Source organism: Myotis lucifugus, unplaced genomic scaffold, assembly GCF_000147115.1.
Source record: "Myotis lucifugus unplaced genomic scaffold, Myoluc2.0 scaffold_300, whole genome shotgun sequence".
Taxonomy (NCBI): domain Eukaryota; kingdom Metazoa; phylum Chordata; class Mammalia; order Chiroptera; family Vespertilionidae; genus Myotis; species Myotis lucifugus.
Genome location: NW_005871348.1, coordinates 654,140 through 668,541, shown reverse-complemented (window position 1 = coordinate 668,541; position 14,402 = coordinate 654,140). Strand labels below are relative to the sequence as shown.

General features: G+C 44.5%; 1 protein-coding gene across 7 annotated transcripts in view; it reads right to left on the bottom strand.

Moving 5' to 3' along the window:
* Positions 1-14,402, bottom strand: part of LOC102429735 (solute carrier family 22 member 5) — an 85,960-nt gene that overhangs the window by 51,776 nt on the left and 19,782 nt on the right. For 3 of the 7 annotated variants that reach the window (XM_014465542.2, XM_006100149.3, XM_023763785.1), the window contains exons 4-6: positions 9,924-10,095; positions 5,570-5,696; positions 2,922-3,022 (exon numbers count right to left, since the gene is read on the bottom strand). The exons of 3 other annotated variants lie outside the window; for them this stretch is intronic. In XM_014465542.2, the coding sequence (XP_014321028.1) occupies positions 2,922-3,022; positions 5,570-5,696; positions 9,924-10,095 (400 nt within the window). The remainder of the gene's footprint in view (positions 1-2,921; positions 3,023-5,569; positions 5,697-9,923; positions 10,096-14,402) is intronic. One more of the 7 variants, XM_023763787.1, reaches the window with a different exon arrangement.

The window sequence follows — 14,402 nt, the reverse complement described above, 5'->3', positions numbered from 1 at the left end:
CTCCATCGCACTAGCCACACTTCAATTGCTTAATAGCCACATGTGGCTAGTGGCTACTATAGTGGACAACACAGATAAAACCATTTTCATCACTGCAAAAAGTTCTATTGGACAGCACAAGTCTAGATATACCAGTACACAACAACACCTACCCTGGTCTAGTTAATTTTATATTTCAATATTTCCTGAACAGTTTGTACATCTTCATTCCCTTAGAGCTATTATTTGAAGAAAGAATGTATGTCAGTCATGTCAGTGAACATAAAATCCAGACTTCATTCTTACCAAAAAACAAGAAGGAAAAGGAGAAACATAGGTAATACTGTGGGATCTACTTATAGTAAATTCCAAAAGGTTTAGTAAAACTCACTTTAGGGGAAAGAATGGAGACCCATAATGCTTCAGAGTATTACAAAGTGCACACCATATATCCTGGCATTACAGTTAACGTCCATGGAAAAGTTTCTCTGTGGAAAAATCACTGCCCTATGCAGAAGTTTGCTTATTATTCACATGAATGAAAGCAAAGGATATCTGAAGAATCTTTTCAGGACACTGTTGAAGATTTTTATACCTACTTTATTAGGTTGGGTAGCACAAGGGCTATTCCAAAATACAACAAAAATTAAACTTGATTGCTCTAGGAATCCTACTGATTTTCACATTTGGTAATAAGAGCAGCTTAGATAAAAACCAGTGACTATGCTGACAGGTGTGAACTAAGGAGGCCTACAGTGAGGGAGGAAAGCCAGGTGCCTGGACACATTTGCTTAATTCAGTCATAAGCTCTGTCACCGGTTTCCTCGAACTGCAAAACGGGATGGCCCTAAAAATAGACTAGCTGCAGTCTGAACCTACTAGTTATGACAATCATCTTTCTGTTGCCATCATGGGATAGGCATGTTTTTTTTTCTTCTTCCTCATTTCTTGGCAGATCTATTATTAAAACTAGTCTACACAGTCAATTCATTATTTCGATGCCTTAAAATCTCTCGGTAGCCTGCCGGTGTGGCTCAGTGGTTGAACATCGACCTATGAACCAGGAGATCACAGTTTGATTCCCTGTTAGGGCACATGCCCAGGGTTGTGGGCGTGATCCCCAGTGTGGGGCGTGCAGGAAGCAGCCAATCAATGATTCTCTCTCATTATTAATGTTTCTGTCTCTCTCGCCCCCTCCCTTCCTCTTTGAAGTCAATAAAAAAAAAATATATATATATATAAAAGAATTTTTTAAAAATCACTTGGTAGTTTGCAATTGGCAGGTATAAAAAGCTTGTCAAAACCTTAATCTGGGCCCTTGCCAGGTGGCTCAGTTGGTTGGCACATTGTCCTGTACACCAAAAGGTTTTGGGTTCAATACCCAGTCAGGGCGTGTACTTAGGTTGCAGATTCGATCCCCAGTCGGGGCCCATAAGTTTCTCTCTCTCTTTCTCTCCACACCACTCCATCCCCCCTCTCTAAAATCAATAAACATATACTCCAGTGAGGACTATTTAAAAACAAAAACAAACTCCAATCTCAGCAGTAGGGGGTTCAGGTTATTCTAATCTCCCTGTTCAATTGCCAGTATAGCTTCAGGAAGTAGGAGCTGAATTAGAATCTTGGCTTCAGGCACCAAGGACATTATTAGCCTTAATCCCAATGGAGGGACCCTTTCCCTGTGGGCCACAGTGCAGCAGACTTTATTGTTCCCTGTGACTTATTTTTTTAATATCCAGTTCCATGAATTGAATTGAGGCATCTCCAAATAACTTAAAATTTTACTAGTGGCCCAGTGCACGAATTCATGCACATTGAAAGGAAATTAATTAGAAGAAATATTTTAATATCGCCATTCGCCCTTTCTCTATAATAGAAGTGTCAATGAAATTCACAATCAACAACAGATCGAAACACACACGTGCGATTGGTGCCAGTAAGAGCTTTCTATGTATCGCTACACAGGCGAGTCAACTTAGCCTTTTATAGGTATAGAATAAACTTGCTTAATTAGACCTCCTTTTTGATTTAGTTAAACTTTTTGATTTAGTTAACTTTTCCAGCCCAGTGAAGCACCCCAACTTCTCTTTCAGGTATCAGCAACACAGCAGTAAATATCAACATGAAGCAGATTATTATTGTAGATCACACAGGGAGAACAAAAGATAAAATATTTAACTGCAGCAGTGTTTGACTATATTCTGTGCAGTGAGAAAACCTGAAGTCATTTTCAAGCTCCACCATTTTTTACTTCTTTTCAGTTTGGTCAAGTTTCTAAGCTTTCTAAATCTCTGTTTTCTGGCTAATGAAAAGAAAATAGGATTCCACCGAGTCTCCTATCTACCTACTCCAGGACTTCTGTGAGGATCAAATGAGATGAGGCACAGGAAAATGCTTCACAGACATTTTGTTAAAGTGTAAAATGTTTGCACCTGGCTATAAAGCAAGTCATGTTCCTGGGCTGAAGAAACTGCAAGGAGGCTAGTTGCTAGGGAGAGGAAGCCAGGCATTGCTACATGACGTCATTACCCAGTGCCCACAGCCACTGTTTCCAGGCTGGGCTGTGGGCTGCATTTTGTGCCATGGGGTCTGCTGCGATTTGGTGGGCTGTCACTCTGGGGTGGTGGCGGGGCCTGTGTCCCACTTGGGAGAAGCCAAGTATTGCTTTGTGGGCTCCAGGTCTGTGGTGCTGTTTCTCTGTAAATGGCCAGTGCGCATCACAGCAGCTCCTGCACTGAGCATCTGCTCCCTAGTGGTCAGTGCATGTCATTGTGACCGGTTGGACAGTTGGACACTTAGCATATTAGCCTTTTATATATATAGATAATTTTTATTTTGTCTCATGAAGACCCAGGCCTTGTCTTGATGTTCCCCTGAATTAAAGAAAATTAGTCATACACTTATGTGCTGTATATCACACTTCCAGATCACTTATTACTTACCATAGCAGTATAGACATAATGGTTATTGTGGCAATATTTCTTGTCCTGAACAGGTCCAGAATAAAAACTTTCTCCTGCTTCAGGGGTCTTAGCTCCTGTAGCTAAAATAATGCAAATAACCATGAGATTAAGAGCTAGTGAGGAAGTATCTTTGGCCATGACAGCATGGGAAAAACTTATGCACTTTACCTTGAATATGCTTAGAAATCAGGAATTCTCGGGGAATAAGAGCATGTACATATATGACGCTTTATTCTAACACAAATATTTGTGGCTAATTTAAGACAGAAGCCTTTAACATATATAACATTGGCTCCACTGTCTCTTATAGAAAGCCTAACTGCTAGCATAGCCATTCCTTGCCTCATGCCAATCACTATGGGCACCTGAATCACACTGAGTTGTGATCCTTGCATTGGTAGGGCTATATGCCTTGAGGTCCCTGTCTGCTTTTTATACTTTTCTTGTTGAGGTCTCTGAGTCAGAACAGACTTGAACAGATTTGAGTTAACTGTGGGACCTTGGAAAAGTTACTGTTTATCCTCTCTCAGCCCCCATTTACTTCTCTGTAAAATAGGATGCCCCCCCAAAACTGTATACACACTTTGAACAATTAATTCCAATGGGTTAAATCTGAAAAGAAAGAAATATCAATTGAGCTATCAGCTGTTAAGTGTGTATACATTTTGAAGGGACACTATATATATATATAATATATATATATATATATATATATATATATATATATATCGCACAATATATATATAGAGAGAGTTGAGAAGATTAAATATAGCTTAACATATACCTGAACTATGTAAATGCCCAATACATTTTAACTGTTAACATTATTACTGCGCCATTGAGAAGATGCTAGCTGTCAGTGCTGAGTGGTAATTTCTTACTGCTGTCAATGGGCTCCCCTCCTTTACTTAAAAAACAACAACTTTATTGTTGAAAGATTACGTATGCCCCCCCCCCATTGACCCCTTCTAGCCTGCCCCTTACCCCAGGCCTTCACCACACTATTGTCTGTGTCCATGGGCGATGCATATACATTCTTTGGTTAATCTCTTCCCACTCACCCATCCCCACCTTCCCTCTGAGCCCTCTTTTACTTTTAATTTACTGATGTTAATTTGCCATGAGTTAGGAATCTAGATAACCAAGCTTATTAGCATTCAAACTAAAAAGTTACAAGGCTCTGAGGTGGAGAATCTCTGTGGGATAAAGTGCAAGGACTTTATGGTGTGTGTACAGTGAGGCTGCGGAAGGAGGTTCAATAATAAAAGAAGTGAGGGTGCCAGCCGCCTTTGTAGCTGGTGTTCCCCAGATATTAGCATCCTTCTCTCAGGAATAATCAGACGCCTCCTCATGCAGCTCACAGGCGTATTACCTTGTTTCTTCTGCGCTACTTGGAGCATGCTGCTCTGTTACGACCACAAAGCAAAGCCCCTGCATCGCTGAAGGGAACCTGGAGGGCTCTGGGAGTAGTGCTATGCACAGGTGGGACCTGTGAGTCAGGCCTACGCTGACATTTGGTGCTTCCACAGGGCCCTTGTGAAAATGCAGATTGCTGGATCCCACCTGAACCTGCTTAATTACACACTCTTTCTTGGGGGTGGGGGGTGGCAGATGCCTGGGAATCTGAATTTTAAGGTCCCTTGAGTGATTGTGATAGGCAGCCACATTCGGAAACTTCAGGATAAGAACATTCTTATATCCAGTGCTCATGCTTGGCCTGTGTGAAGCCACCAAAATGCCTTTGGACCAGGCACCAAGCAAGTTGGAGATGCTTCAGAAAGGAAATCCGAGAAGCTTGAGATTGCTTTCCAAATGATACTACTTTTCATTCTTTCCTGTCCAAGTTAACACCACTGCTCCTCGTATCAGGTAAAAAAGCCCAAGCCCAGGTAAGTGCATGCACTTTTGCACTGGAGAGACCGAGTGAGACTTCTAGCTGTGGATCCTGGGAAAATTACTTAACTTCTCTGTACCTCGGTTTCCTCTCCCGAGAAACAGGCATATGGCAGATTTGCCATCACCATCGCGAGCAGGCTGCATTTGCTGGCGCAGGGCTCTGCAGATCCTCCTAAAGAGGATTTTACCTGGGAGGTGAGCAGGGGAGGTGACTGGGCCTTGGGAAAGCACAAGCCCCCTTTCCCTCCATGGGCCCAACCAGTTCAGGTCCAATGTGCCTCACGGCAGGAAGAAAGGCAAGCGGTTAGGAGCCAGTGGTCCCGGATTGCAAGAGGGTGCAGGCTGGGCTGAGGGACCCCCTCCACTCAATGCATGAATTTCGTGCACCAGACCTCTAGTATATATATAATATATATTCACCAGTATGTAGCTGCATCAATGGTATGGAGCAATACCAATAAAAAGTTGGAGATGAACTTGCAAAAAGGAAGGGAACTAATGTTTAGTTAACACTTGTTTATGCTAAGCAGTTTACATATATTATTGCATTTAATTCACACACAGCTCTTTATAGTGGGTTTTATCTCAGAATTTAGTCATCGTTGTGTCTCTAAGGCCTTGGACAGAGCCTGGTACCTGGTGGGCACTCAAAATACATTGAATTAAATTAAATTCCATTAAGATCAAGAATGCGTGACTGACCTCAAGAGAAAACATCTGCAAATGCTTACCTCCACAGGATCAAAAATCACCGCCGGGACCGCTACATTGTTCATTTTTGCAGCTTTTTGGATGATATCTTCAGCCTCTCTAAATCTTCTCTGGGATATCAGCCACCGTGGAGATTCAGGAATAAACCTAGAATTCATTTTTAATGGTTTATACTTTTTCACAAAGGCAGGGTTTGACACTATTAACCATAAATTGATCCCCAGATAATTTTTATTTTGTAAAATTCTAGTTTGTTTGTTTTAAAGCTGAGGCCTCATAATATTTCCATTGGTTATAGGAATAAATAAAAGCGCTTTCACATTTCAAAGTTCTGAGCAAATCACAAGACTGATCATCAGTTGTATTTGAAGCCAGGAGCAGTGCAAGGTGTAACGTTAACTGTGCAGGGGTTTAAGCCAGGGTAGCTGGAGACGGCCATCAAAAACTTAATAGCCAAGTGTGGCTCTTAAAAGGAAACAGCCCAGTGTCGCTCAGTGTGTCCGTGCCTAGGAGACTTCCTGGAGCCCCAGCTGGTGCTGCGCTCAAGTCTATGTGTTAAGACGGCCACCTGTGCTCCTCGGGCACTTCCTGTCCTCAGCGGAGAAGGTGGGTGCCCTGACTCCTCCTGTGGGCTGTCCTCCTCACCTTCAACAGAGCCCCGGGTCAGCGAGCCCCCAAACCAGATTTGGGGAGACAGCCAATGTTGTCTTTTTTTAATGTCTAGAAAGTTAATTTTAAAAATTATACAATCTTCCTACATTTTAATTGATGGTCAAACACAGTTGACTTCTTTCCTAATTTTTCTATTTTTTCTTTTTCTATTTATTTTTATCATGCACATATTTATTTATATTTTAACATTCCTTCCCAGTTTTTATTTCTTAGGATTCCTTAGCCATTCTTCTGCCGGCTCTTGTTTTCCTTACCTATTCATCAGTACTTAGTTATACTAGAAAGTAAATTACGTGTAGCAGATACAGAGGCCTCCTATACTTAAATGGGCCCCTCCAAAGCCTCAAGAGGAATGACCTCAGAGCAAAAGACAACTGATCAAATAGCCAACCCCAGCTCCCTGTCCCAGCCTCCCAGCACAATGGCTGAAAACTGAACCCAGTTTGCATTTTTCAGAAGATGCCCTTATGTGGTCCCCGTTGCAACCATGATGATGTCAGGTCACTGACCTTCAGTAATTAGAGCTGGGCTGTCCAGTACAGTAGCCACTAACCACACGCAGCTCTTGAGCTAGTGTGACTGAGGAAATGAATTTTAATTTCATTTACTTTTAATCAATTTTAATTTAAAAAGCAGCCTGTGGCGAGTGACTCCTGTCTTAGTGCAGAATGAGGGGTCTTACTACACAGTCAGTGTACCTCAGGGCACTTTGGCTTCTGAGCAGTATCTTTCCCCAACCAGGTTGTTCTAAAAATATCCCATCTTTCTTACTACAGGCCCTGAGGGCCATCATTGGCCTCAGGTTCCTAACGTGTAGGCAGCTGGATATTGCAAAGCTTTCCCCACGTTGCATCTATGGGCTCCGCCCCTCCCCCTATCACATACTTCATTTAAACTTGTAGGCAAGCCTTTTAAAGGGAACTTGGGGCGTAAAAAATCCCCAAGCCACCTGCAATGACTCTGTTCCCCTCCCATTTCCAGCCACGTACTCAGGCTGACTGCAATCCCTACTACTGAACTGCCATGGGTTTTGGTGTACGAAGAATCAAGTCTAGCTGATCACTTATAAAGTCAGTGGAGCACCACGCGAGGTTGTACACGATAGTCTCTCTGTAGTTTTAATTCACAATGAACAGGGGAGGGGGTTGCTGGAGAGTCTGTGTCCCTCACTGACGGGTGGCAGAGAGCCCGGCAGCCCGAAGCATCCCCACACCACCCCAGCCCATCGTTCCAGCATCGTAAGGACAAGATGTTCAGAACAAAGTGATTTTGTTTTTGTAGGAAGATGGTAAGACTATTGTTTTAACCTTGCAGGACCAGCATGCAGCTTGTTAGTGCTGGCCCTGGACGGCGTCTGTGTGGGGCAATGCTGGCTCTGAACAGTGTGCCCATAGCCAGGAGCACTCCCAGACCAGCCAGTGAGCAGCAGAAGATAGGACTCTCCTTAGGGCAAGAGTGAGGCCACTCCTCATGGGTTGGGCCTTCTCAGCTGGAAACTCAAGGGGCTGACCTATCAGAGTTATTCCTTGCTGTGCTGCTTGGTTCTGAGGGAAAGATCCAAGTCCCACAAATTAAAATCCCTACTAATCTCTTAGTTAATCAGAACCCTTCTATTTTTATTCTCTCTCTCTCTCTCTCTCTCTCTCTCTCTCTCTCTCTCTCTCCTCTGAGAGAAGTATATAGTTATAAGTTTGATTATAACATTTTTAAAAGTACTAGTCTCTTATGCCAAAAGGATGAGAGCCAGGGAACATAAATTATTAAAATCATTCATCTGAAGAGGCAGAAAATAACCTATGAATAATCTTGTCTTGTGTCTTCAGAGAGCACTGGGTCACCAAAAGCATTTACACTAGATTCAGTTAGCAAGGAGTTGTGGGTAGAGGGTGTGATGATGATGATGATGGTGACTCCTCTTCCAGAAAATGGCCCTTGCTTTCCTCGGAGGCAGAGCTGTGCAGATGATGGCCTGCCCTTATTCACCATAAGCTTTCCTAATCATCAGACTGGGTTCCAGAGGAAACCTCCAAATCAGAATAGTAGCTAACCTTTCACACACTGTCTCTCACATTCCAGGGAAATAAGGGGGGGAAAGGTGCTCTCTCCCCCCATGCACACCCATGCCAAAAATTTACACAGGTAAACCATAGAGTTTTAGAGGTCATAAGGAGATAGTAGCTTGGAGTGGGTCCAACCTGAGCCATCTGGTTCAACAGGGCCAATATGTGCTACCTATCAGCCTCTATGGCTGCACAACACTTGCAGCAAGATAATGGACTTACAGGCACCTCTCCAGGCAGCGTGTCCACAGGACAGGGCAACCAGGAGGGCTAGTCTAAATTGTGAGTTCCAAAAAGTGATCAAAGGAGCATTCACTGTGTGCAAGTAGGTAGGACTCAAACAGTTTGATAAAAACAGTCACTGCTGGGATATTTGTTGTTGCTGTTGTTAATCTTCATCTGAGGATATTTTCCCATTGATTTTTAGAGAGAGTGGAAGGGAAAGAGGGGGTGACATTGATGTGAGAGACACACACATCAGTTGCCTCCTGCACACTCCTCAACTGAACCCGGGGATCCAACCTGCAACCGAGGTACCTGCCCTTGACTGGGAACCAAACCTGAAACCCTTTGGTACATGGGCCATTGCTCTAACCACTGAACTACACTGACCAGGGCACTACTGGGAGATTTGATTTCGATGTCCTGAAACCAAACAAGGGAGAGGGAGAGGGAGAGGGAGAGGGAGAGAGAGAGAGCCAGGCCCAGCGATGGAAGAAATTTCTTTTCCTCTTGCTTAAATGTGAAAAACCAAAGAAATGGGGAATCCCCAAAAAGAGGGTGTGGCTGGGACCAGATTCCCTTTTTCTTAATCTGCTCTCTCACCTGAAATCTCCCACGGAACCATAGAGGGAAAACCTAGGATTAGTGATTTTGTGATTGTGTGATTCCCATACTCATGTGTCAAAATGGGGTTGGCGGGTTGAGGGAGGAGAGAAGAGGTCATTTCTCTGACAACTCACTAAAGGGAAGTAATTCTCTTGCCTTTCTAGATAAAGCAGATAAATAGGCACTCCTTAGATCAGTGATGGCGAACCTATGACACGGGTGTCGGAGGTGACACGCGAACTCATTTTTTTTGGTTGATTTTTTTTGTTAAATGGCATTTAAATATATAAAATAAATATCAAAAATATAAATCTTTGTTTTACTATGGTTGCAAATATCAAAAAATTTCTATATGTGACACGGCACCAGAGTTAAGTTAGGGTTTTTCAAAATGCTGACACACCGAGCTCAAAAGGTTTGCCATCACTGCCTTAGATGCTGGAGGACAGAAACTACATTAGTTGAGTCCATAGGGAGAAAGAGAGCTCCTAGAGAAAAGTGTCAAAACACCTGGGGTGGGAGGGGCGGTAGAGTTCTAAACAACAAAACCCAACAAGACCATCTCCACAAATAAAAACCACCACCAACAGCAGACAAGACTGGGGAGGGGCAAAGGCTGGATTTCCTGAGAAGGTGCTTCGTGGGACAGAGGAGAATTAAACCCCAGCACACAGACCCACCCAGCCAGTCTCTGGGCTTTGAGGCCCAGCCTCAGCCAGCTCCAGTGAGATCACACCAGGGTCAGCACCAGGCTCTCGGCTCCAGGCTGTGCTGGCCAGCAGCAGGGGGCTGTCTGGGGCTGAGCCACACTCACCACCATAGCGGGACGCACAGCAGCCCCGGCACGGTCAGCGCCAGCAGCAGCATCCGCCAGTCTCTGATGAAGTAAGCAAACAGTGGCAGCAGCATGTAGCCAACTGCAAAAAATGTGCACACTCCTAACGTAGAGAATATAATACGAACTGACTTGCCAAGAATTTCTGTTCCTGTTCAAAACAAGGGAGGAATATTAGCATTTTAACTCACTTTAATATTTGCTTTATACATCATTACCTGGCAGTTAGAGTTCAAACTGTAGTCACTTACAGAAGGGAAAAGGCGTTTGTTTCATAGCCCAGGGCAGGAGTGGTCAGGGTGGAGGAAGGTGGGAAGTGACGCAAGACTTATCACCTTATGGAAAGCTAAGTTTTCATTTTAAAAGAGCCATAGATTTTTTTTTATATATATAAAGATCATTTCATGTCTTAGAAATAGCAAGCCCAGCCCCAAGAGGTAACCTCTTCTGGGAATGCCACATTTCCAAAACCAGAGCCCCAGGGTGAGGAGCAAGAGGTGGTCCAGGAGACAGTGGGGCTCTTTTGAGGCGCTTTGCAGGGGCACTGTGCCTTGAGCCTTTCCCACTGTTCTCCACCGCACAGACACGGGCACTGGAGAGCTCAGTCACTGAGTGGTGCTCGGACACTCTTAGCCTCCCGTGAGCCCTGAGAAGTGATACACGGGATCCAGCTGGCTCTGGAATGTGCACAGAACAGGCCCCGGAGCCAGGGGCTAGTTCCCCTGCAGCCACATTGTGCCCAGGGATCAGCCCCAGGTAGACACAGGCCATTTAGACCAGGAAAGAAAGAAGGCACAGTTCTGCTGGCCCAGCAGACGGCGGCCCTGGAGCTGGCCACACACGCAGGGAACTCCACTGAGCTTTCCCAGAACAGCACAAAGGCTCAAGACTGCTTGGTGTTGGGCCCTGTTTTGGGAAAGGACATGCAGGTGGCTGTTGGGTCCTGCTCTGCTCAGAGCCACAATGGCTGGCTTGGCACCAGTTCTCCCAGAGACGCCACCCGCCCTTCAGAATCCAAGAACAAGCTCCCTCTGTTGTCCCGAAGCTCCAGGCCCTCTCCACAGAGTCCACTCGTGGTCCCCAGGGGCGGAGATCTGGCCAATGGCAAGCGCTCCGCCTTTTGTTTGAGGTCTTTCCACCACTACACAGAAGTAGCCCGGAAAATACAAAATAGACCATTCAAACATCATTCAGGTTTGGCGTTCAAGACAGGTTTTCTCAACCATGTTTAAATGCCCTAAGCACAGACTAAGGAATAAGGGGCTAATTACAGAGAAGTAGTAAAATTACTGATTTCCCATGCCTTCCTGTTCCAGCCCCTGCCCCACTTCTTCCTTACTCAGCCGGACTGAGCCATACGCCTCTGAGGCTCCCTCTGAAACAGCCATTTCTAAAACCAGACTGATAGACATGGCCAGGACTGCGTGCCTCTCTCATCCTAGAGCCTGTGGACAAGAGACCCAACCATCCAGGCATTTCTCAGCCTCTAAATTCATTTCCAAGGATCGGGCCTGACCATTTTGAGGATCATGAATGTTATTTCCAGATCTTTTCTTACCGCATTAATGACCTTCCTACCACTCCATAGGAAGACTGCCCATGCCATGGTTTCTAAACACTTTGCCTGTGATTATCATGACATAGAAATGAATGGGGGGGGGGGGTGTTTTATTCCTGAGCAGAGATTCAGAAGTGAAGTGGCAGAGGATTTGATTGCGGAGAACAGAAAGTGCACAGGACCATGTGAGAAATCTTGTAGACTCATGAGGCCAAGGGAGCTCCCTCATAGTTCCATGCCCCTGATCAGAGAGAGAAGTTATACCACTAGATTCCTGGATCATCTCCCTCTCTAAGTTTGGGTCCCAGGCCGGAACAGAGTTGTTCTGACTTTGCTGAGTAACCATGGGGGACAGATGCTTCATAAATCCACCTCTTTGCCTTTCTGTGCATGGAGCAATGTGGATGGCACGAACCTGAATAGTTGCTTGTTAGCACGACCTTCTGCTCTCTGACTTTTAGATAATCACCTTCCTAAACCATCACCATCATCACCATCATCATCATCTTCATAGCTAGCATTTTTTTTTGAGTAGGCACTTTGTGTCAGGTTCCAGATTAAGTGTTAACCTGTATTATCTTTTTGAATCTTCACAATAATTATAGAAGAATATTACTTCTATCTTATAATGTAATCTGCTGAGACTTAAAGAGTTGGAATACATCGCCTAACTTCACACATATGTAATAAATGGGGCAGCCAGGATTTAAGTCTGGTCTGTTTTTTTATAAATATATATTTTTATTGATTTCAGAGAGAGGAACTGAGAGGGAGAGAGGGATAGAAACATCAATCAAGAGACAGAATCACTGATTGGCTGCCTCCTGCATGCCCCCTGCTGGGGATCAAGCCCACAACTTGGGCATGTGCCCTGACCAGGAATTGAACTGTGACCTCTTGGCTCATAGGTCAACACTCAACCACTGAGCAACACTGACCGGGCAAGTCTGGTCTGTTTGACCTATGGGTAACGTCTAAAAAAAAAAATAATCTGGGGACAGAGCCTAGGCCCTATCGAGCAGACCTTCAACTGAGATTCTGGAGGAGACACACGTGGGTGAGGCCATATCTCCTTTCAGAAGGGAGGATTTGCATTTTATTTGCCTGGGCTGGTCTTTGAACCAGCTGGAGACCAGTTGGTCTTGGTCTGGTAGGGCCTCTGAGTGCCTCTCAGGTGTAAAACTCTGACATCTAAGCTAAAGGGGCATTTCGGCCAGAATGTTTGCCCACTGATTGCCACCACCAACTATCTGAGCACTCTCTCCAAGAAGGAGGGACTCAGAGAGGGCCAGCCTCACTTCCACACTGATCGGGGCCTTTCTGTGGTAGTCAATCACGGATCCAGTCAGGCACTACTGAATCCATTCCCTGTGGAGGCAAGACCTGCCCCTCCATGAATGACCAACAGAGGCCTGCCGCTGACCCCAGGCCAAGAAACAAGACCATGGTGCAGTCGCCAGGATATGAGGTAGGACCCAGGCGTTCCTGGGCTCCTTGATGCTCATTTGTTATTCAAGTGACTCACAGTCCTACTTTATGAAGTTAATAACTATGGGAACTGAGATAACGTATGTAAAGTGACTTGTAGAGTGTCTGGCATATGGTAGGTGCTCAAGAACCTAATTCCTTTATTCTGGTCAAACAGTTGAAATGTGCTAGGTGTTAGGGGAATGATGGGAAGTACAGTGCCTTTGACCAAGAGACCCAATGGAAGGCAGCAAAACCTCTCTTTGCTCCCCAGAAAATACTCAGAAGTCTCTTCAAATTAACAATATTCTCCTGCTCAGGGCCTCCTATCTCCCCTCGATGAACCTTCACAGATCATTCTAGTTACAAGTAACCTTTCCTGTCTCTGCGTATACCCATAAAAGTTACCTGCACCCCCCCTCCTGCCTCACCCATGATGACCCATGTCCTTAGTAATAACTGTATTCTCAGCCTCTGCCAACCAGATGTGAACTCTTTGAAAACAGGAGTGAGTCCTTGCTTCTTCCCTCACATAGTGCAGTGCAAACAAGGGGTGTCAGAAAATTTCTGCATCTTTTTAAATGTATTTCTACCCCATTTCATCCCTTGAAGATTTTGAATGTAATAAAATGATGATATCATTAAAATAATAAATAAAGGTTAAAAGTTATGTCCTAGAGTAAAGTATAAAAATTTGCAACTGATCACTTTGGAAAAACAGTCTGTCAGTTCCTTAAATGGTTAAACATACATTACCATAAGACCCAGCAATTCCACTCCTAGGTACATACTGTAGAGTACTGAAAACATATCCACAAAAATATCGTACTTGAATGTTCATAGCACATCCTATATAATAAAAGCCTAATATGCAAATTGTCCCCTCTACCGGAGTTCAACCAGGAGTTTGACTGGGAGTTCGACCAGGGGGCGGGGCCAGCCGTCCAACCATGGGAAGGGAGGCCCCAGCTGGCAGCTGGCAGCCCCTAGGGACCCTACCCGTGCACGAATTTTGTGCACTGGGCCTATAGTTATTCATAACAGCCCGAAAGTGGAAACAACCCAGATGTCCATCCACTCATGAATGGATGAACAGTATGTGGAATGTTCTTACAATGGAATATTGATTCATGCTACGACATGGACCAACCCTGAAAATGTTAAGTGAAGGACTTCATCACAAAGGCCACATATTATATGAATCCATTTCTCAGAAATGTCCAGAATAGACAAATCCATATAGACAGAAAGTACATTAGTGGCTGTAGGTGCTGGGGAAAGAGGGGAATGGGGAGTGGCTGCTAATGGGTACAGGGTGTGTTTCGGGGTTGATGAAGCATTCTGGAGTTAAATAGAGTTGATAGTTGTACAACATTGTAAGTATACCAATAACCACTGAGTGATAAACTGTAAAAGAGTATTATGGTATACAA